Below are 23,038 nucleotides of genomic sequence, written 5' to 3'. Positions count from 1 at the left end.
CTCATACCAGCCCTAACCCTCCAAGTCAGGAGGACATTAAAGTAGAAGACAGAACATTCCCTGGGGCTGGTCTTTAGCTGGAAGCTGGCTTTCCCCAGCCTCTCCAGGGGGCCTGAGGACTCTGCCTCTCCTACTCTGGGAGGATCATGCCTGCCCTGAACCTCCTTCCCTATCTCACCTGCAAAGTGCTGAAAGCTCAGGACCTCAGTCTGAATTCTGGCTTCTGGTTACTCCCAAGCTACTGGCTGCCCTTACTCCTCCATTGCTCCCAGAGACCCTCAGCCTAGCAGTTGTTTGCAGTTGTTACAACAAACCCCAGGATGATCTAAGCAGGCAGTGCATTCTTTTTCCCTGCTGTTACCCTTCACCTACTCCACAGTCCCACATGCCTTTGTTCCAGGAAGGAGCAGGGAATCTTCAGGCCCTTTTTGTTTGGAAACGTTGTGCCTCTTCCCCCCCAACCCCCATTGCAGTTTGGCCTCACAGTTTGACCGGAGGAAGGGATCTAAGCAGACCAGAGCCTCAAATATTAACTTCTGACTTAGAACAAGGGTCCCAAAAGGGAATGAATGGGGAGAGGAAAATTGTACTTGTGGGAGTTTCTTGGAGCACTGCAAATAGATGTGCTTTAGTTTGGTTTTCTTCAGACCTGGGGTGGGTGCGAGCTCAGCCCCAGTTCCTCCAGGGTTTAAAAACCTTGGCAAATGCTGTCCTTGCCATCCTGAAGGATGTGGAGGGTGCTGAAGCAAAAGACCTCAGACAGCCAGGTCCCGGCAGCTCTGCTTCTCTTGCTAGTCTCACTTGAGTTGGCTGCAGGAAGCACGACCCTGAAAGTGTAGGCCTGAGGCAGGGAACTGCTACAAAGGCCATCTGTCCTGTCACCTGACTTCATTCCTCGCCCTGCCACCCACTGGCTCTTCTGCTTGTCATTTAATCATCACCTCTCTACGTGTGAGTGGCTCTGAGACCCATACATGTGGACAGGTGGGGCACAGGAGGAACTAGACCATCACCTGACGCACCTGAGATCCAGCATTCCCAGAGGCACAATGGAAATGGTTGACACCTAAAGATTCTTTATTGACTTTTTTTCAAACCACCTTTCCAGGAGGAAGCTTGGGCCCAAGAATCAGGTACAAAAACGTAAAGGCTCTTCAACATTCTTTTCGGAGCCGAGCTCATCTGCTAGGTCCATCATGTCTATCACCAGGTTGTCCAGCAGCCCATAGACCTGGAAGAAGGAGACAGACATCAGAGGCCAAGGTTTGCTCTGTAGCAGGCACCAATGTATCATGATGTCCTGCTAAGAGGGAAGAGATGGAGAGAGAAAGGCCAAAGTTGTTCAGTGTTCTGCTGCTGCATGTAATTGTTTTCTGATCTGGAGTGGGCCTGGGCTCAGTCTCAGTGCTGTATTGGTTTTCCGGAAACCAACTCTCCTTCCTTTAAGATTGTAGATCAACAGACTGAAGCTTCCAAGACTGAGCCCTCCACTGCAGCTAGACCACATAGCCTAAGAAAATTGGCTCTTAGTATCATAGACTGAGAGAGTCCCCAAAGGCCTATAATTACTTTCTAGGCCCCGTCAGCCATCAGAAAGCGCAATGATGTCACCGGCAGCATCAAACAGAACTTCTGGTCAAATGAGACCTGTGTGGTGGTCCCACAGTGTACAGTAACGTAAACCCAGATCCACAAATGCCTTATCCGTGAAAGATGAGACATCCCTGTTAGATTTGCTGACAAACTGAGCATGCTTTTGTTAGACATCCCCCACACCTCAGAAAAACCATAGTAACAGAGACCGAGACGACCTGCAGGCAGCTCTATGGACCCACTGCTCAAGACCAGATCATGACTACGTCTTCTCAGCAGATTCACACTCGCTATCCTTTGGGTGGATATGGGCCCCTTCCAGAGCTCATGTGAAAATCTGCTCCCAGTGTGAGTGCTGATGAGTCTGGGGACCTTAAAGAGGTGTTTGAATCATGAGCATCCTTTCCTCACAGATCACTTAATATGTTCACAACCATGAGTCCTGGCGGTTGTCAGAACCCATGACTCTTCCTTTCTTGTGCCTTTCACCCATGCCCAGTTACCTTTTGTTATATTTCCACCATGAGTTGAAGCAACACAAGGCTCTCACCGGAGCCCCACTCCCGGGCTTTCTGGCTTGCAGAGCTGCGAGCCAAAATAAGCTTTCCTGGGGTTGGGGATTTAGCTCAGTGGTAGAGTGCTTGCCTAGCATGCGCAAGGCCCTGGGTTCAGTCCCCAGCTCCGAAAAAGAAAAAAAAAAAAAAAAAAAACGCAAACAAAATAAGCTTTCCTTACAAGTCACCTGGTCTGCTGTATTTTGTTATAGCAACAGAAAGAGGACTAAGGCAATCCTACTTGGCATTCTCCCCACAAATACATCTGCCAGTGTATACCTGAGGGGAGGTACACGCAGCTTTAGGAAGGGAAAGACTTCACCCCTCTTCTCTTCCCAGGAGTCTGTTCTCCAAATGCCAGCTAGAGCCTAAGTCAGACCCTATTGCTCTCAGTGCAGAATTCTGCATGACTTCCAGGGTCACTCAGAGAAAACTCCATGGGCCAGCAGTTGCTCTTGACCACTCACTGCAATGCCCTGTCTGTTGCTTCTCTTCCTTGCCATTCTGCTGGCCCGCTCCCTCTTCTGCCTCAGCTGCTTGCTCTGTTTAAGGAGCCCTTCTTTGGCCAACTCTCTCTGTCTCTGTCTCTGTCTATCTCTCTCTGATAAAAGCAGGCACTCTTTGGTGGAATATAGAGAAATGATTGAAACAGGTGTGAGAGCTGGGAGGTATGGCTGCCCCGTCTTCCTTTCACCTCAGAGTACAGCCGCTGGGTATATTTCTCCATGACGAGGGGGTCGATGGGCTCCTGGGAGGTTGCCGAGCTGTCAGCGGGAGGGTCTTCCGAGAGCAGCCTGTCCCGGCTTGTGGACTTCACCACTTTCTTGTCATCTTTTACCTTCTGTTTTTTGCTATTCAGGCGGTCCTGCTAGGAGAAGTGGGGAAACACATTATCTCGATGACTTCTGAGGAAGATCTGATGCTCCGCCCCCCCACCCCCCAGCGGCTCTCCTGGAGAGCTGTGCCTTGTGCTGGAACAACTACCCCCTTCCCATGACTCCCTCCCACAGCCCCATCCAGCGGGCAGACCACACCACTATATAACCTCTTTCAATGGTGTCTTGGAACCCTTTTTTTCCTCTTTGTCTCTGGCACTCAGTTGTTTCTTCTCCTGGGCACCCCCTCTCCGATCCTCCTTTCCAAGTTTCCCGGATGTCACCTTCACCTCTGTGACTGGAGGGGATTTTTGACCTAAGAGGGGGGCAAATGGGAGGCATGCCTAAAGCCTATGCCTAGCCTACACCACGGGCCTATGCTGGAAGATGAGGAAAACTGTTGCTCTTGGGGGCTTTAAGAGAATCCCTGTAAAGGGTTCTCTGAGAGCAGAAAGAGCTAAGGGAAGAGGAGAACTTTCTCAAGCCCTCCTGGACTTGGTGCACAAAAGCTGTGAGACAAGGGTCACAGACAGCCCAGTCCCAGCTCCACTATATTTAAAGTCTCTGGGGCTAAATGAGGAGACTGCACCAAGGTCAGATCCGAGTCTCACATCCCGCACACAGAAGGATGGATGATCCCCACCGCCATGAGCTCAGTCAAGTACCTACTATAAGCGGACAAACAGCCAAAGTACTACTGCCATCAGGGCAGAGCCTAGGAAAGGCTGCACAGAGGTGAGACCTCACAATGTCTGACCTTCGTCTGGAATATCCAAATAAACCGTCTCCTTCTCAGGCAGGCCTAGAAGACTTCTTAGCCACAGGGACTGGCTAACGAGGCTGTCAATCACATCTCGCCACAGCTGCAAACTAGTGGAAAAGACACATTGGAGAAAAGCCATCACTCTTCCTTTGTCCTTGATCCATCAAAGGCTCAGATGCCCCCCTTTAAAGACTCTAGTGCCTGGAACTACCACAAGAACGCCATGTCATGATCAGCTAGCGTTCAGTTTGTAATCTGGTTTCCCTGTGGTAAAGAGACAAGATCTAGGACTATTATGAAGAGGCCTTGTTGTTGTAAAATATAAAAAATAAGAAAAAGTATAGTTGTCTTTTATCCCCACTCAGGTCCAGCACCTCAGTGCCCCAAGATATCTGCTGGATATCTTGCCAGAAGCACACATCCCAACTCCATGGCGGCCCAGACCAGCTGCCCCACACTCCATTACACTCAAATCTACACATGAAAGAACACACAACACAATAACCTTTGGCCCAATTGATAAGATATAATTGCCCACCTAAACATACAAAGCCCAATACATATCCATCCCTTAAAAACATTAATAACAACCTGTAGATACACAGAGCAAAATCTTAATGTCACCTGCTGTGGCTTCTCACCCTCTCCCTCCTTTTTTTTCCAGTCTCCTCCTCTTCCTTCAAACTTCTCTCCTGCCCAACCTTCCTTCTCCTCCAATGACAGGCCTCCTTCTATCCTGTACCTGCCCCTCACCTGTATTTTACAAATTTAATGGGGAGAAGGTTCTGCTGAAGTCACCTGAGTCCTGAGTATGTGACTAGGCAGCTGTCTTTGGGGCAGTGGAATTAGCATCAAAATACAGATAACTTCAGGGCAAACCACAACAAGGCCTGGATGAATTTAGTTTTGCTTTAGAGTCTAAATTCCAACTTGGAGAGATGGCTAGACTTGGGTCCAGCTCCTTGGAAAGGGCTGAACCTTGCATGTGATTCCTGGCATGTGCCTCAGGAGACTGTGTCTGGGCCTTGCAAAAATGTATCCACACAAGTCCCAAACACACAGTGGGCAGGTGACCACAAAGAAGTTAAGCTTTTTGTGAGGCTCCCTCTCTCCTTAATGTCTTGCTTTCTTCCATCCCACCCCACCCCCATTCTTCTGCTCATTGAGAAGGAACAAGACAAGGGGAAGAGGGGGAAAAGACAAAGTATTTGTACTGCTGCGGATGCCTCCCCAGAGAAGCAACTGGCAGCTAGCTGTCGCACTGCTGTGGCAGCTTCTAGAATATGGGATGCTCACGATGTTTCTTAGCATCCTGAACTCAAGGGTTGCAGAGCCTCAGGAGTCCTGGAACACCCACACCACCACCACCCCTGGCCAGGTGCTACCAAGGGAAGGAGATACGGGGTGGTCTCCTAGAAGGTACCTACCACATCTGGTACAGGAGGTCGGACTGCAGTGGCTTCTGCTCCTGGCACAGCTCCATCGCTGCCTTGTTGAGCTGGATGAGAGCATCCTCTCTCTGGAGCTCCTCAGGGAAGGTCATCACTGCCTAGTAAGGGGTCATGGGATGCCATGGTCAACCATTCTGCACCAAGACTCCAAGGGTCCACGTGTTCTCTAAGCAATGGGCCTGACTACATGGCACAGGGCCTGGAACCAGAAGCAATGGAGTCTACAGAAGATGCCTTCTATGGGAGCCTGTGACCTCCGTCAGAAATCTATTCCCATGAATTTTGCTCTTTACGGTTTTCACAGAAGCCCCTTGTTAAACAAAACAAAACAAAACAAAACAAAACAACAACAACAAAAACTTTAAAGGTTTTGACCCAAGAGATTGCTTTTCCTGGGCCTGAGGTTTTATCTATATGCCTCCTGGGTCAAGGGGGTGAGTTGAAGCCTGCCCGACTGGCTCCCAGGAGAAGCAGCATACTCAGAGACATTCTCTACCAACCCCTGAAGAGTCGCAGGGGCACCTGTCTGAAGTCCTCTAGGCACAGGTTCCATTTAGGCGGGGGAAGGTTTTCCAGAACCCTGGGGCTCCTGGTGTTCTCCCTGTCCGGACCCTCCTCCACCAGAATCTCCTCCATGATGCTCTTCCGTTGCATACTCTTGGTGCTGATGCCAGTCTTCTGAGGCAGGAGGGGATTTTTAGGATCCTTGAGGGTGTCCATCTCCTGATGAGGTTGCAGTTGTGGGTACTCTGAGGCCGGGGTCCTGCTGTGATCTGGGGGCTTCTCAACCAACAGTAACGGCACTGTCGGAGTTTTGAGGTTGAGGGCTTCCTCCTGGGATGCCTTGGCCTCCGTGTACTGTTGCCACAGCTGGTGCAAGTTTTGCACCACTCGATGCTGGTAATGCAACTGCAGCCAAGGAGATACAAGTGAGAGGAAGCATCCCGAAACCCATGCCAGTCACTGTGACTTCTCCCTTTGTCTTGAAGACACTGACTAAGAGGCAGAGGAGAAGCCACCAGTGGAGGACAAAGGAGCTCCTACTTCCTCTTCAACCTGCATCTCAATCTCAATCTCAATCTCTCTCTCTCTCTCTCTCTCTCTTTCTCTCTCTCTCTCTCTCTCTCTCTTTCTCTCTCTCTCTCTCTCTCTCTCTCTCTCTCTGTGTGTGTGTCTGTGTGTGTGTGTGTCTGTGTGTGTGTCTGTGTGTGTGTGTGTGTGTGTGTGTGTGTGTGTGTGTGTTCGTCAGCGTGCTTGCATGTGCATCTGGGCTTTCTAAGAAAGGCTAGGTTTAAATGAGGAAGCACGTGGTACTCTGGTTCCACTAAGCATCCACCCACTTATAAACTATCTTGGGCACATTCCTTAACTTCTCTGGGACTTTATTAGGAAAAAAATATGGATGTAAATCACACTTTTTATCTCTTAGGATTCCTGTGAGGAGGTGAATCACTCATGGAAGATGCTTATCACAGCCTCCAGTGAGTAAGGGTTTGCCTACTACCGGTTCCCCGGAGTGCACGGGCCAGCCCATACCCTAGGATTCCTGTAGTGGAACAAGTCCTCCTCGGTGAGATAGGCATCCACTGGGGATGGTGCACGCTCTGGAGTAGACACGCCCCTCAGTATGTCCTGCAGCACGCTCTGAGCAATGGTGACAGCCTCATGAGCAGCCAGCTTACTCTGGGAAAGGAAAGACGGTGCAAGGTGGCAGCCAGGGCTCTCAACTGCCCACGTATCCTCAAGGAGGGAGTCGGAACACTGTTGCTTAGGGTCTGGGTTCCTGCCTAGGTGTTAGTCCCTCTGGTTTACCCAGACACCTAATATTTCAAGACTCAAAAATCTCTAGGTCTCTCCAAACTTCTGTGTTCCCCTCAAAGAGGTAAAGGCATCCCGAAGAGGCCAGTCCCAAAAGCCACCCCTACACTGAATCTGGAGCCTCCAATCCCCCATTGGAAGAAGGGATACACACAGAGTACATAGTTTAAGAACCATTAAGAATGGTAGTAAAATTTTCTCTGGCCTGGTCATACAGTGAGTGTCATAGAAACCCAGACCTTCTATACATGGGTCCTAGAGTCGGCAAATACAGTGAATCCCACCCACCTTAATCAAAGTTACAATCTGATTGGCCCTGGCCAAGTCCCCAGGCTGAGACAGGCAGATGTGTGTAGGGTCCCACACAAAAGTCCAGCTTTGCACAGAGTCCCACAAAACGTGGCCCAAGAGAGCCACACTGAGACTGAAAGGGGACAAAGAACCCCCAGGTCTCACCTCGCACTCTCCCGGGAGCTGCTTGTGGTAAAGGGAAGTGAGGCTGGTCATTGAAATCATTGACTCTGGCTTAGAAGTCTGGCCAGGTCAGCCCCACACCACTGCTCAGTAGCAGACAGCAGTGAATAAGATCGGGCTCCTCTGTAAAGTCTCTGGGTTTGCCCTGGACTCCTAGCCCTGGTGTGAAACTCCACTTGGGACACCCAAGGCTCACTTCCTTCACTTCTAACTGGGCACTGCAAGGTACAGTCACTCCAGTCACTCGCTGTCCTGCCCTCCCATCTTCTACATCATAAAGGCCTGGGTGGCATTTGCTAAGCAAGAGTAGCTTTCAGTTTGTGTGGTGAGAAAAGTTACCTCTTAAGGTAAGAGACTCCACCTCAGAGTACACATCATCCGCCCCAGAGGGTTCCTCTGTCCTCTCGTCTTAAGTCTCTTACCTCCAACAACTTCCTCTCATCCATAAAAATGTCCTGGGTCAGTGAGATGGCATGGAGGGTGACCTGAAGGGCCGCACCTCCCAGGAGCGTAGGATGGGTCCCAAACTCCCATGATTCCATGAAGATGCCAGCATTCAGAGACTTGAAGAAGAAGGTAAAGTGTTTGGTTTCCCCGGGCAGAATCACACCTGGGAGAGACAGAGGCAGAGGCTGCTGTGAAACAGAAGTCAGCTGAGCTGCCAGTCTGGTTGTAGCCCACATCTAGTGACCAGCGTCCTGGTTTCTCAGGACCATAAGGTTTCCAGGTATGTGTGTTTTTTGAGTGCTAGAGCTGGGGAAGTCCCCGTCAATCAGTGGATGGCTGGTCACCCACACCAGGGTCTGTGCTCCCTGAGGCCATGCCCTCTTGGCACTCTAGTGTTCAACAAACTAGCAGATCACACACGTGAGAGGAGAGGGGGATGGGCTGGAAGGTACTAACTAAACATGGAGGTGCCCCAGCCACTGAGCGGTAAGGAGGATAGGTTCGGGGTACCTTCCCGGTTGTTAAAGTAAAATCTCTGTGTCCTGTGTTGCTTTAAGTCTTGGAAAAAATCCTGCTGGGGCCGCCTTCTCCAGTCATACCAAATGGCCACAGTGCCGTTATTGACCACAGTCAGTTCTGAAGATGTTTTCTCCCCCTCAAGGGTTTCAAATGTCAGGCGGACACCAATTCCAATGTTTTTCTGTGGGAGGAAGGTCTAAGCAGTGTCTTGGCTAGAGGTCTTCCCCTGGGGTGACCAACTCACCCCATTTCCTGTGACTTCTCTCACAGTCCACTGTTCACTCTGGTCCTCTGGGCTTAGTCACCTTAAGTGGTGTCAGACTCTCCTGACAATTGTCTCTGAGCTTATCATCAATACTAAGAAGAGAAATATTTTACACCCGGTGTTCATTTCTGCTCCTCAGCATCTGAAGAATGTTCTAGAACTGGTTATTGGAGCAATGACTCAGAGGTTCATTTGCAAGCCCAAAGACTGGTTGGAGATCTGATCTCCAGAAGCTAGTTGAGTGTGACAGTCTGCCTGCAACCCCTGCACACAGGAGATGGAGACAGAATCCCCAGAGCAAGCTGGCTCACTAGACTTGCCCAAACATTAGCTCTAGGTTCAGTGAAAGACCCTACTCAGATAGAAAGGGAAAGAGGAAGACATCCTATTCAACCTTAGGCCTACACATATATGTTCACAGAAGTGCATGTGCACTAGCACCCACACGTGCTCATACATATTTGGACATACCCACATGACTGTACACACACATATTACATACACATACATGATTTTTCAAGATAGGGTGGGGTGGGTTGTGTGTGTAGCCCTGGCTGTCCTGGAACTCACTCTGTAGATCAGGCTGGCCTCCAACTCACAGGGCCCTCCTGCCTCTGCCTCCCTAGTGTTGGAATTCAAGGTGTGCGTTACTACTGCTCAGCCAATGATCTTTTAAGCCTTGTGATCTCACTTCCGCTTGAGTTAGTGCTGCCCTTACCATTTTCAGGCGTGTGGAATGTGCGATCAGATAAAAACACAAATCAGAAACTGTGGCCTCCTTGTGACTGTCTCGGTCACCTTGGGGCCACACCCATGCAAGTGTGTGAGGCTGAAAAGGCAGTTTACCTTGTCCTCTGGGTTACTGCCTCTGATCCAGCAAGCTGGCTTCCCACAGAACAGCAGCGAAGGGCCGAGAATAGGCATAGGGACCATGTCGGAGAGGCTGGTCAATGAGTCTCTGTAAGAAAAGCCATCATTTACTTTACTGTGCGCTAAGAAGGCACAGCACTTGGGCTGTGAGATTCAATCAGTCTCGCTGGGGCTCCTCAAAGTCTCCCCTGGGGCTATTCTCTATGTATAGTCGTGGAGGGCTCTAGGTGGGAGGGGACATTAAGTAGCATAGCAATGTCTGGGTAATCCCCACTAGACCCAATGGTGGGGACAAAGAATATGGCAGCAGACAGCTGGCAGAGATATTGCAATAGGCTAGAGGAAAGGGGGGGGCAAGCTGCTGGCCAGGCTGAGATGAAGCCACCCTGATTTTGATTTCAGAGAGGAAAGCCCGCCCTCTGACTCTAGTGGGGATAAGGGCAGCAGGCTCCCCGGCCTCTCCCGCTGGGGCTCAGACTTACAGAAATACCGTGTCTTCCGAGGAGCTCTTCTGGCTCTTTTCAAGTGGCAAAGGTTCTTCCACTGTGACAGATGAGAAGGGTTTCCCATGGCCCACCACCTCCAGGCCATCGATATCCTAAGAGGAGGAGAGAGGGGAATATGAGCTGACTGCCAGGTATCACCTAAGGCACCTCAGGATCGGGTATGAAGGCACTAGCAACCTGCTGGCTGAAATCCAGCTCTGCCATGATATTCTGTAGCTCCTTGCGTCGGTAGATGAGAAACAGACTCCGGTCCCAGGTGTAGCGGTACCAAGCATCCTTCTGCACTGGTAATCCTAGAGGGGAGTTAGGAGAGCCTTAGCACAGGCTGCCTTCATGCCGCCTTTCCACGCTTGCCCAAGGGTCCTGAGAACACCAATCCCGACAGCACTTCTGAGAGGGACTGGGGAATGGACAGTTTCTGAGGGGCAGCTCCACTTCAGTTGTCTGGCTCTGTACCCCCCTAGCAATGCTACATAGGAATCCCACAAAATCACTACTACACGGCCAGACCTTTGGCATACGGTAACAACAGCAACTACTGTCTATTGAGTCGTAGCCAGGAGCCAGAACCCCTTAATGCAAATACTGTCTCCCTTAACCCTCTCGCCATCCTTATGCTATAAAATCAAGGACACTGGGGGCCAAATGCCTCACAGAAATTCAGAAAGCCAACATGACTGGCGTGTGGTTCCAAGCAGCAGACTGGCAGGCTCTAAAGTGTGGCTTTCCCATGGGAGTATAATGTAAACCACAAATGCAAGCCATGTGTGTCCTTGCAAATTTTCTAGATGCGTGTTGAAATGGTCAAACGGCTCTAGGTGAGATTCATTTTAGCATAGTTTATTGAACTCCATATATGAAGACTATTATTCCAAATATGCAATCAACATAAAAATGACTACTAAAGTAAAATTTTCTCCCCAATCTGGTCTATACTGTCAGCTCATTTCTATACAGACTAAGTCATGTTCCAGGGACTCAGTAGGGGCATGGGGCTGGTGAAAGCCCTATGCCCAGGATTCTAGCTACCCAGCCTCCCTTGTTACTTCTCTCAGTTTCACTGAGGTACTAACTAGAACCCAGGTAAACTCTGAGATTTGCTCAAAGCTGAGTGAACCAGGATTTGGGACGGAGTCATGCTGACCACCACCACACTACCCTGCCTCCAGCACCAGGCACAAGAAGCTAGTAGATTTGGGCCCTTGAAGTGGAAATTTCTCGTTTCTTTGGAGACACAGTTTATCATGTGATGTTTTTCCTGTGCTGCTTTTCTGGAAACTGTGTTCTGGAGAGGAAGTTCTGCTGAAGCAGACACATGTGAGGATGTTTTGCTGAGAACAGACATATGGTGTTTTTCTGGAAGCAGCCTGGGAAAAGGACACATAATGTTTTGCTAGAGTGGATGCTTGAGAGAACACGTGATACTTGGGAGGGGTGTAAATATAACCCAGCAGACAGACAATGGATGACACTGTGTGGTATTGGTTCACCTTGCCACTCTTTGCTGGTCATCATCTGTCATGACTTCATAGAAACACCACCAAAGGACTTCCGGTGGTGTTCCGGTGGCTTCTTGCCTCAGAGCCTCTCTGTATCCTTTGGATAGAATTGACATTGCTGATCTGTGAATGGTGTTTTCGAGTGGATAAAGCTACTGCTGATGTGTGTGGACTGAACCTCTGATATCTTGACAAGGCAGATTGTATTCGCTCCAAAGAACTATTTCTAAAGGAGGGTCCACACCCTCTTTTACCTTATTAACCTTTCCTTCCTACTTCCTCTGATAGGCTTAATTACTTGCTTAATTAAAGTAAGTTTTGAAAAGTGTAAGCCTATAGCCCTGCTTCTCACCAGTCTCCATTTGGATAGAGAAGGGCTTCCTGATGTGTGTGATGGGTTCCACCAGACCACGCTGCTTTTTCTTCTTGGACATGAGAAGACCTGACTTCTCGTCACCCAGGTATTCCAGCGGGCACCAGAAACAATTAATCGCCTTAAAGTCAAGATGAGGAAGGACAGAGCAGTGAGGTCACCCCCTCAGCACCACAGTCAGAGACTCACTGGGACATCCACTCGGACCCACTGGCGGAAGAGTGAGGCATTCAACAATATTCTAGTTCTCAAGAAGACAGAAAGATGGGGCCCAGCCCAGGCACTCATGGATGTACCAAAACCTTGGTTGGACCAAAGGTTGGAGTATAAACCTTTAGGAGACAAACATTAGGACTCTTATGATAAACCAAATACCAGAGACCACCAGAGGCTGAGTTATTAAAGTGGGCAGTCGTGGAACATGAAATAAAGAATCCCAGGGCTTAACAATGCTTGGTAAGGAAAAGGTGATTTCCTCCCGTACAGCTCACCATGTGAGCTGTTCCCCACCCACACTCCTCTCTCCCGCTCTTCCTCACTTTTCTGTCATGCTGGGTAGGAAGTGCACGGTCAATGGCCTCTCGCTCTTCCTGGATCTTTCTGTAGCCCTCCGCACTGTTCATCAACAGCTCACTTGCTGGCTTCTTCAGGTGCTCTAGAGAGGGAGAGAAGGGAGACTGTGATCGCTGCACCAATCACAAAGCACACTGAATTGGGCGGTCCACTCCCGGGCTCCTTTCAGAACACACTGAAGCCTGAAACCCAGAAGCTTCATGTTAGTCAGTGTAAGTCCGGGCTGCGGGGCGGGTGAGAGAGAAGACACAGAAGGCACAGACGAGCCTCGGTGACAGATGGGGGCCTGGCAGGTCCCTAGTCAGCTCAGCTTACCGCTGAGAACTTCCTGTTGCTTCTTCCGCAAGGTGATGTGCCGTCTCCAGTTCTTGAGGAAGTTGTGCTGAAGAGGTGGGGCCCATGGAGGCCTCTTCTCCTCCTTTGGGGACTTCGGCTTCGGCTCTTCTTTAGCTGAGATGAGGGTCATCAGGCAGGGCTGGATATTGATCAGTTTAGCCAGCTGGAAAAAGCAAGGTAGAGGAGGTGCTGACCCAGGTCCTGGGTTTTGTCCTGCTCTAAGGATCCCTCCTGTTCAGGACCAGAGGGTGACAAGTGACAGAAAACAAACCAGGGCCTGAGGAATGCTGACAGTCCCCTCTGCCCAGAGAGCTCAGCCTCCCTTAGGGTGTAGCCATCTTCTCCACAATTGATGACTTCCTCCTGAGTAAGTGAGCAGGGCCCTTAGTGCCCTGCCTAACAGAAGTGAAGGCTCTGAGGCAGAATTGGGGGACATCTCCCTCCAGCATGTACCTCAGCAATCCAGTCTCCAGAGAAGGGGCATGAGGAGCTGAGGTCTGCTTTGCTATTTGAGTTTCACAAGGCAGGCTCTGAGTTCCTTCTAGGAAATCCCCACTTGAGCTAAAGCTGTCTATCAGCAACTGGCTTCTGTGACTTGCAACTGCCTCCCAAAGAGTCCCTTATCATCCAGGCCCAGAGTCCAACTAGCTCTAAAACCCTACCCCTGGGCCCCCATCTCCACACACGCCCCTTTGACTCTATGGCTTCAGCAACGTCTCTCAGCCACTTAGCTCTGTGCAAACAAACCTGGGTGTTTCCCCGAGCAACTGCGATTCTTTTAAAGTCCCGAAGACTCCCCAGGATCTGGTGAGGGAGGATCTGGTCACTACTTAAGAAGGTGTCCCGAGGACCTGGCAGGCAGGGAGAGAAGGATGGAGACCCAGAGGTTGTGAGTCACACACAGAGCAACTATTGGCTGGAGACCCATCCAAGAATGCAAAGCCCACAGAACCCATACCAGAGTAGTCCAGAGGCTTTGTGGCGGCATCTGGATTAGCAGGATGTGCTACCAAGTGGTAGACCCTTTTGCAAGAATCTTTCGGTTTGAGCTTACGGATGATAAACTTCTGTGTAACCACAGGCTTTTCTCCTGTTTCTTCAAACTGAGGAATGTGTTGCTAAAACGAAACAAAGCTGAGGAGAATGCTACCTGGGGAGAAGAGGAAGAACACACACACACACACACACACACACACACGTACACACACACACACACGCGCGCACACACACATCTCTGTTCTTGGCAGAATTCCTGAGGGCTGACTAGTCGGCTTCCCCAGCTCCATCCATACATCCTGTTCTGGAAATGTCTGTGTGACAGACCTGAGATTTAGGAGTAACCTGGAGGGGGAAAAATGACACCTGACATGTCCAGACAGATTAAGTAAGAGCAAATGACAGGTAAGGGGAAGGGTTGGAGTTCAGCAGCCTCGCGCTCATTTCTATCTGTGATGCTTGGACTTACTTGCCCATCTGTGGAATGGGCCTGATGGCACTTGCCCCAAAGTATCTCACTATTTTGTGGCTCTCATAAAATCTCAGAAATATGAAAACCTAACTTCCCGTGAATTCCTTCAGATGCTAAAGTGAAAAAATTTATATTTGGTGTATTTTTTTTCCTGACATGGTATTAGTGACTCCTTGGGATTAGGAAGCCAGTGGCGGGGTGAACCGTGAACATGGCTGGGTGCTCTAAGAGATCCTTGGCCTTGGTCTTACCTTTGTCAAGTCTTCCTTTTTGATGGCCAAAGGCAAGAATGTCATCTCCTTGTAAGACATTGCTGACAGGCTCAGGCTCTTCCTGGATGGGGGGGGTGGGCTGTTCAGGTGCCTTTGCCCGCTTCTTTTCTGGAGAGAGGTAAAGAGCTATGTCCCAAGAGCTCTCTGCATATCTTTTTTTTTTTAAAAGATTTATTTTATTTATATGAATACACTGTAGCTGTCTTCAGACACACCAGAAGAGGGATGGTTGTGAGCCACCATGTGGTTGCTGGGAATTGAACTCAGGACCTCTGGAAGAGCAGGTCGGTGCTCTTAACCACTGAGCCATCTCTCCAGCCCTCTGCATATCTTAATACACAAACAAGATACACTGAGGGCTCAGGATGCAGCTCAGTGGTAGAGTGCTTGCCTAGCAAGCATGTGTGGGTTAGTGACGCCCTGGGTGCAATTCCTAACAACACAGCAAACAGTAGTGAGACCTTGGTTCTTGGGGGGAGGGGCCAGGACAGCCACCTGGATAGAACAGAACAGCAGAGGCTGTCCCCCGGGTCCAAAGTGATGGGACTTCTCTCCTACCGACTCCCCCTGGATTTCCATACTGATCAAAAGCCTACAGTCAGAACCAAAATAGAAACGTAATCCGTTTCATGCTGCGGCATTTTTGAATTAGGCAACCTTGCATCCATTGCTTCACGTCTCTGGCCCTGCCTTCCACTTAACAAAAAGAAGCTGGACTAAAAGAATTGCTCCCAACTAGTATGTCAATGTTATCTGCACAATCTTCTAGCATAGTCATACAAATACAGCATCCTTATCACTGGGCTGAACTAGAAAATATATAAAACAAACACCTGAGACCTGAGATTGTGGTGCCCGATGGATTAGGGAAACTAGACGACATGTTTCCTTAGCCTTCCCGATGAAGACATCAGATCTCTTTCGTCTAATTTTTACTTTTGTGGAGTTTTTGGGGTGAGGAAGTGAATTGAGACAAAGCCTCCCACATTGTCCTGGCTGGCCTTGAACTCACAATGCAGACTATGCTCCCTTCAACACATAGAGGTCCACTTGCCTCTGAGTGTTAGACCTAAAGGTGTGCTCCAACATATGCAGTCCTACTTTATTTTGATTTTGTTTTCTAAACAGGCTTTCTCTGTGTAGCCCAGGCTATCCTGGGGCTCACTTTGTAGACGAGGCTGGCCTCAAACTCAGAGATCTTCCTGTTTCTGCCTCCCAAGGGCTGGATTTAAAGTATGCTGCCATCACCACCTGGCTAGTTTTGAATTTTTTTTTCTGAGATAAGGTTTTGATGTAGCCCAGGCTAGCCTCAGATTCACTATGCAGCCCAGGATAACCTTGATTACCTTCCTAACTCCATCCCTCAAGTATGGCAGTTACAGGTGTGTGCCACTACATGCATGGCTTAGACTTTTTCTTCTTAATCTTGTTGAGACAGGATCTCACTATGTCATCCTGGCTAGCCTAAAACTTGCTGTATAGACCAAGATGGCCCTGAACTCACAGAAAGCCACTTGCCTCTGCCACTGCTTTAAAACTTAGTTTGGGGAACTTGTTATTCTCGCAGAGGAGCTGGGTTTCAATTTCTAACAACTTCATGTCAGCTCAAAACCATTCATAACACCAATTCCAGGGGATCCGATACCCTCTGCATTCATATACATAAATCTCTCTGAAAAGAAAGAAAGACACCTTTAATCCTAACACTTGGGAAGCAGAGGCAGGATAATTTCTGTTTCAGGCTAGCCTGGACTATATAGTGAAATCAGGCCAACCAGTCTTCCCAAGTGAGGTCCTGAGAAAGCAGTGTCAGTTGGAGAGAAAACAGCCACAGGATATGAAAAGGTCAGGCAGACTGAGTTTGGGACAATAGCTGGGCCCTCAGGGACCCCAACCCTGCCTAAAGGGTGGTTGTGAGAGATTCCTTAAAGAGGTGATATTCCTACTGAGAGTGGAAGAGGAAGAGAGAACCCTCACAAAGAACTGAACTTTTCAGAGGGAACAGTGTAGAGAGGCCTGGAGTGGACAGAGAAGGGAGAGCCTCTGGAACTCAAAGCATGCACTGTGAAATCACTGGTGTGGAGTGAGGTGGGGGTGGGAAGCCGAAAGGCAGGAGGAGGGAGTCATGTCACCAAGGGAGAGCTCAGCGATCCGGGTTGGAGGTTTCAGCCTCTCCCAAGGGCAGTGTCAGGGCTGGGGTACAGCCTAGGGGGCCAAGATTGTGGACAAGGTTATTTAAGAGTCTACTGCAGCCAGAAATGCCAGACGTGGCTCATGCCTTGTAGAAAAATGCAGAGATGAGAGTTTATGCTATATAAGCGGCAGCCATGGGCCCTTTCACCAGGACACATTCTGTCTGCCTCCAAAGAGGTGTCTCGTCTCTTTCAGATGTATACTTCATTTCTCTGCTTAGTAATTTCATCTTTTCCTCCTCTGGTTGAGAAGGGTTTGATGTAAACATCTATACAAAACAATCAAAGGAGAACTTAATCACAGCTGCCAGGGTGTTTAGAACAACATGCTGGTTTTATCTAGTGCTTCTCAAAGTACTCTAATCTTTAAGAGAACACGCCATTGCCACATCAAGGCAGGGGCTTTGGTTTATACAATCAAACCGTATTTTTTTTTTTTTTAAGGAAATGTCTACATTGCAGGTGTTTTTTTTTTTTTTTTTTTTTTTTTAATGGAGAAGAATCGTTCCAAACATAACTCTAAATCCATCCTCCATAGAAGCAGCTCGGGGACGTCTCTGCACAAAGGGCACACACAGAGACACACGCAGAGCTGAGCAGTCTGACCCCATTTCGGTCTGATCTTCTGCCACACCTGGCAGCCTTGGGTTTTGATTTAGCTTTCTTTCTTCCTATTGAAGCCCAGGGTGGCCTGCAATTTGTCATCCTCCTGCCTCAGCCTCTTGAGTGCTAACATTACTGGCCCCCATCTAGAGGGGCATGGGTTCTGATTTTTTTTTTTTTTTTTTTTACTTCTCTCCCTTCCTATACAAACATCAAAGCTGGTGGCAGCCCAGACGAAGATCTGCTTTTAAAAATGTTTTCATGTAGGGTAGTGGCGGTGCACGCCTTTAATCCCTGCACTCAGGAGACAGAGCCAGACAGATCTTTGTGAGTTTAAAACCAGCCTAATCTACAGAGCAAGTTCCAGGACAGCCATGGCTACACAGAGAATGAGAGAGAGAGAGAGAGAGAGAGAGAGAGAGAGAGAGAGAGAGAGAGATATTTATGCCTTCCAGGACATTTGTTTCTTCTGCCCATCACCTTGGTTGGTCTACATGGTCCCTAGGGACTAAACAGCTCCAGATGTGTTTTGCATTGATGGGTATAGAATTACTGGAAGATACATAAATACACAAACATTCAACATTGCTGAAGATGGCTGGGGCCAAAGTTCCCACCATGCTCAAGGAGCAACACAGACCCTGACTGGTTGAGACTAAAGGAGCCCTTGATAGCTCTGGCCTGCAGTTTGAACTACCTTGAGCACATCATTATAAATGTTGTCACTCTAGCCATGCTGCACCGCCGGGGGATGGTATGTGTTTGATTAACTAAATATTCATTAAACCTACACATGCATTTTAAAGTGAGGTCCATCCTTGAGACTATCCAACAAGTTCCTTCCTTTGTTGTTTTGCTTTCTTCTGAGACAAGGCCTCTTTCTAGCCCAGGCTGTCTTGGAACTCACTATCTAGATCTGGCTTGCCTCACACTCACGGCAAGTCTCCTGCCTCAGCTTTCTCAGTTTTTCAGTTCACCATGCCAAATCACAGAGTTGAAGACCCTAAAGAAAGTCCTCAGGATATAGCTGTAGTCTATTCAAGCCTGGAGGAGCTGGAAGGAGACAGATGCTTTGTGGAGGTGGGACCTGCAAACAGTGGGGTTACAGGTAAGGTGGTAGCATGAGCAAGGCTGAATATGGCAGCTGGGTAGTGTGATGGCCCGGGAAGCTTGCTGGGGAGGCTGCTGATTCAGATGACGGAAAACAGCATGGTGGCTTTGAGACTTTGTCCCAAAACAGAACAATAACAAAATGTGTGTGTGTGTGTGTGTGTGTGTGTGTGTGTGTGTGTGTGTGTATGTATACCTATATATATGCATTTATGTATATCGTTAAATTCTTGTTGGAGATAATTCACTGAGCACCATTTTTGTGTATATATACATATATATGTTTCATTTTCAAACAATAAAAAGTATATATATACACACACAGAAAAAAGTTTTCAAACAATAAAATATATATATATACACAAAAGTTTTCACTTTCAACAATAAAAAGTATATATATAAATATATATCATTAATTTCATGTCAGAGTATATATATATATATATATACATATATATATACATATATACACATATATATACACACACACATATATATAAAATCTTCCTTCTTCCTAATGGATATGAAATGAAGTCCAGGTCAGGCATCTGATCCTTAGTTCAGTGGCATTTCAAAATGATCCAACCAGAGACTGAGATAAACAGACTGAAGGCAGACCAGGCAAGAAGGACCAGTCCGAGGGCCGAGGGCCGTTCTGGGCGTCCTGGAGTACCACACCAGGTAAAGGAGGGTCACACTGAACCTGAGGCCCATGTGCTTTGTTCTGGAAACCCAAGTTAAGCATGGCTGTTGGTGAACCACAGAGCTGCTATTTCTCTGTCCTGATAGCCGAGGGGGTCAGATACAGCCCCTTTGAATGGGACAGTCAGGCAACACTTAGAGCTAAGGCAAGAGGAGTTGTTAAGGGGGTCAGGAAGAGGGGGAGTCAGACAGAGTAGAGATGGGATCTGATTTTTTTCTACTTCTTACACAAATGTCATTCTTCTTCAGTGCTGCTCAAAGTCTTTGGGAAACAGACTTCAGGGTTGAGCTGGGGGAAGCGAGGCAGGAGGAGCAGAGCTATCCTTAGTGTCTTGGGGGGGCATCTGATGTGACTTGTAGCTTAGTAACAAGGTCAAGGAGAGGCACCGGACTCGGCGTTCAGGCCTCTTAAACAGGTTTCTAGACACATTTACTTGCCTCTATAAAGCTCACACATCAGAGACTCAGCGACACACAGCACAAGGCTACACGATCATGCTCGCGGACTGGGCACGTGACATTGGAGAGGCAGGCGCATGACACTGGAAGCGTCTAAAATGTCCAAGGGACCTTGCATGCTAAATGCTTTAATAATTTTTTTCCTCCTCACTCTGGTGTAGGCTTTTAACTCAAAGCCTATTTAACAAACGGAATCCTTGCCTTATTAAAAACAAACACTGGGCGAAAAATCCTTCCTTGATCTGTTTACAGCAAAAGTTCAAATCTGATTAAGATCGCCCTGAAAGTAGGTGAGCGTGAGGCAGTGGCCAGGAGAGCCCTTGGCTGCCCTTGGGAAAGGGAGCCGGTTTCTCTCTCTCTCTCTCTCTCTCTCTCTCTCTCTCTCTCTCTCTCTCTCTCTCTCCTCTCTTAACTATTAAAAGTATGTCATGAAACAGCACCAGCTTTTTATGCTATGAAGAGACATAAAAGAAAGCTAAATTCAAAAAAAAAAAACAAAAAAAACTAGAGTCTTGTTAGTTCTCCGGGCCTTACCAGGGGATTCTGACTCTACGCCAGCCTCTCCCTTCACTGTGCTGCACCAGGCCTAGGAGGCTGGGTCCCCTCCGGGCCTGCAAGGTCACTCACCAAGGCTTTCTGACTTTGCACGGGAAGTCGTTTCATGGTCCAGCCGCTGCCCACCTGCACTGAATTCTCTGGATCCTAGAGTAATTGATCCATGAATTCACAGGGCTTTCCGAGCCCAGAAAAGCAAGCCCTTCCTTTTGTCTTTTATTTATCTTTTGCTTTAATCTGCCACACAAGCCATCTGCTTCAGAAAACACTTCCCTCTAAGTCTACCAACCAAGGCCTAAGGCAGAAGCTCTGAGCACCTATGACTTCCACAGGCATCCAGATTTGCTTTTCTAAGTGTTTTAGTAGTCCTCCGGGTCTTGATTGTGGTTCCTGAGGATTGAAAGCACAATACTGATACCTATGTGTCTACCAGTGTCCACATATGACAGACCTCCATAAATAAAAACAGAATGCTTGCTGAGTATACACAGAGGGTGGGGTGGGGGTGGGCCGCTGGGCTCCACCCCCAGCAGGAAATTTTTTAAAAAGGGAGCAGGAGTCCATGATAAACTGGGTATCTGTCACGAGGCAAGAAAGGCCAAGTGGTAAAAAAGAAATAGCACTCTGAAACCAATGGAGTTAAGAGTTTTTGGTGTTATTTTGACTTGTGGGTTTTCCTCTACTCTTAGGTGACCCCTGCCTCAATTCCCAAGAACCTCAGCAGGTGCTCCCTGGTTCTTGGGCATCTCCTCCAGGGAGTCCCTCACCTGCGCCACCCTAATTTGAGTTGGAGGTCTCTTACTCTTCCTGTCCAAGGCTGTCCCCTGCCACTGACCCCTGAAGCTCCTCTGTTAGGCCCTCAAAACTTGCCATATTATTACCACCAAATACCAGAGCACTCCCTTCTGAGATTTCTTCCTGTGTCTTGTACTCCAAAGCTCCAGACCCTCCCTGGCATCTGTAGCATCCTAATCCCAGCTCAAACATCCCTGTAGTGTGTTTTGCCTTAGCACCCAAGGCCTTCAGGGCCAACCTTTGACGTTCTCCGAGACCTCCAAGAATTTGCTGGTTGGCATTTTGACACGGGATTCCTTCTTGAGAGCCTTCATGGTGCCGCCCTGGGTTACCAGCGTGGCCCTGCGCTCTCCGCCCCCAAGATTACTGCTCAGCTTGGCAGCCCACCGCGATCCCTCCAGCTAGCGGCCGCCGTAGCGTCTATAGCAACCAGCGCCCCGCGCGAGGGCGCGCACCCACCGAGCAACTTGGGCGGGGACTGCCTGTCATTAGCCTTCTTCATCAGGATGCGTCCCCGCGCCGCAAGCGGCTCCTCAGGCTTGCGCGCAGACCCCCGATACAAACCCCGTCGGCCTCTTGACGTCACATGAGGCGCTAGAGAGCGCCAAGGCGTCATCAGTTGGGCCCGACAGGGTAACTGTCGGAGCTGGCCGAGGCTGAGTGGCTGGAATGGTGACAGTAGTTTCTGTCTCCCAGACTCCCCAGATGTTTCTGCCCTGGGTCACCGCTTGCTGACCAGCCTTCAGGCTTCTGGCACCCCCATCTCACACCCGGCTGACCATGCATTGACCACTTCTCCTAGTTTAAGTGCCCTAGACTCCGCCCCACGGGCCTGCCATCTGCCCTGCCCACTTATTAGCCTTTGGGGCTTCACTTCCTAGGCCAGCCAAACGTTTCTCATATTTGGGGTCTTCTCATATACATGCTGCCTTTGGTTCTCAGTGAAGATGTACTTTCCTGTTAGCTCAAGTTTCTAAACGTATTCACTTTAATTTTTTTACTGATTCATCCATCCATTCATTCACTCATACATTCATTTTTATCAGAGCTCAAAAGCATTTAAGAATCAGGTTGGTTTCTGAAATTGGGCCCCTCTCTAGAGTCTACTACAAAAACTCCTCTGGACCTAGCTCCCCATGATGGACACATGTTCCAAGGGCAGCCTCCTCCTTGGACGCAAGCACCAGAAGCTCCCCTTCATCCTCACAACATCTCCAGTTCAGTTCACTTCAGGGACACTTAGAAGGCATGTAGGACACACCAGGGAGATACTCTGTCACCTGTGCCCTCCGGGGGGCGGGTTACAATGGTGGATTTACTGCTTCTGTAGAAAATGGGGGGGGGGTCGGTCTATGAATGAAAGACTGAGTAATGGAGAAGAAAGAACTTCTAGCAGCAAAATGGCAGACTCAATGGTGACCTATATGACAACCTCCCCAAAGAAGTCTTATGGTTTTTTTTCTCTTTTTCTTTTTAAAGACATTTCTTTTAACCTGTGTTATCTTCTAACTTTACTGCTACAGCTGAGGCCGAGGTTAATCAGATCCTTGAATCTCTAACTCTCAAACAATGAGCCTACAGATATACTGCATCTCCAAGCTTGGGTAAAGGATGCTTTTTTTTTGTTTTCCAACACGGGAAATTGAACTCAGGGCCTTGTACACTCTAGGCAAGTGTTTGGCCACCAAGCTATTCCTCAACCCACATGGTTTTTCAAGGGAAGGCATGCATGTAGGTACCAGGAAGGTGGTCAATTCAATTGTGCAATGTTTGTGTTTTGGGTTTTTTTTTTTTTTTTAAAGATAGCCCTTCTGGAATGTGGTGTGTTCTACATCTTATCTCATGCTCAGGCGGTGAGAACTGTAGACTAGTGTGGATCTAAAGAAGACAGAACCTCCCCCACTTGGGAGGTAAACGCAGAAGGATCAGTTCAAGGTCATCCTCAGCTACACAGTGGATTTTAGAC

General features: G+C 48.7%; 1 protein-coding gene across 1 annotated transcript; it reads right to left on the bottom strand.

The window, feature by feature from the left end:
* Positions 1–1,054: 1,054 nt before the first annotated feature.
* Positions 1,055–21,611, bottom strand: Mycbpap (MYCBP associated protein). Its single transcript, XM_032913956.1, is given in 20 exon segments — positions 1,055–1,231; positions 2,842–3,012; positions 3,193–3,338; positions 3,780–3,892; positions 5,213–5,334; positions 5,759–6,145; positions 6,773–6,919; positions 7,951–8,138; positions 8,486–8,675; positions 9,606–9,717; positions 10,112–10,227; positions 10,313–10,428; positions 11,987–12,128; positions 12,547–12,662; positions 12,896–13,079; positions 13,664–13,767; positions 13,875–14,034; positions 14,636–14,665; positions 14,667–14,764; positions 21,532–21,611. Coding segments are annotated over 20 exon segments (2,787 nt in total). The 5' UTR covers positions 21,575–21,611; the 3' UTR covers positions 1,055–1,129.
* Positions 21,612–23,038: the final 1,427 nt, after the last annotated feature.

The sequence above is a fragment of the Rattus rattus genome, chromosome 9 (assembly GCF_011064425.1).
Source record: "Rattus rattus isolate New Zealand chromosome 9, Rrattus_CSIRO_v1, whole genome shotgun sequence".
Taxonomy (NCBI): domain Eukaryota; kingdom Metazoa; phylum Chordata; class Mammalia; order Rodentia; family Muridae; genus Rattus; species Rattus rattus.
Note: the sequence above shows the minus strand (reverse complement) of the source record. Positions and strands in the feature narration are given on the sequence as shown.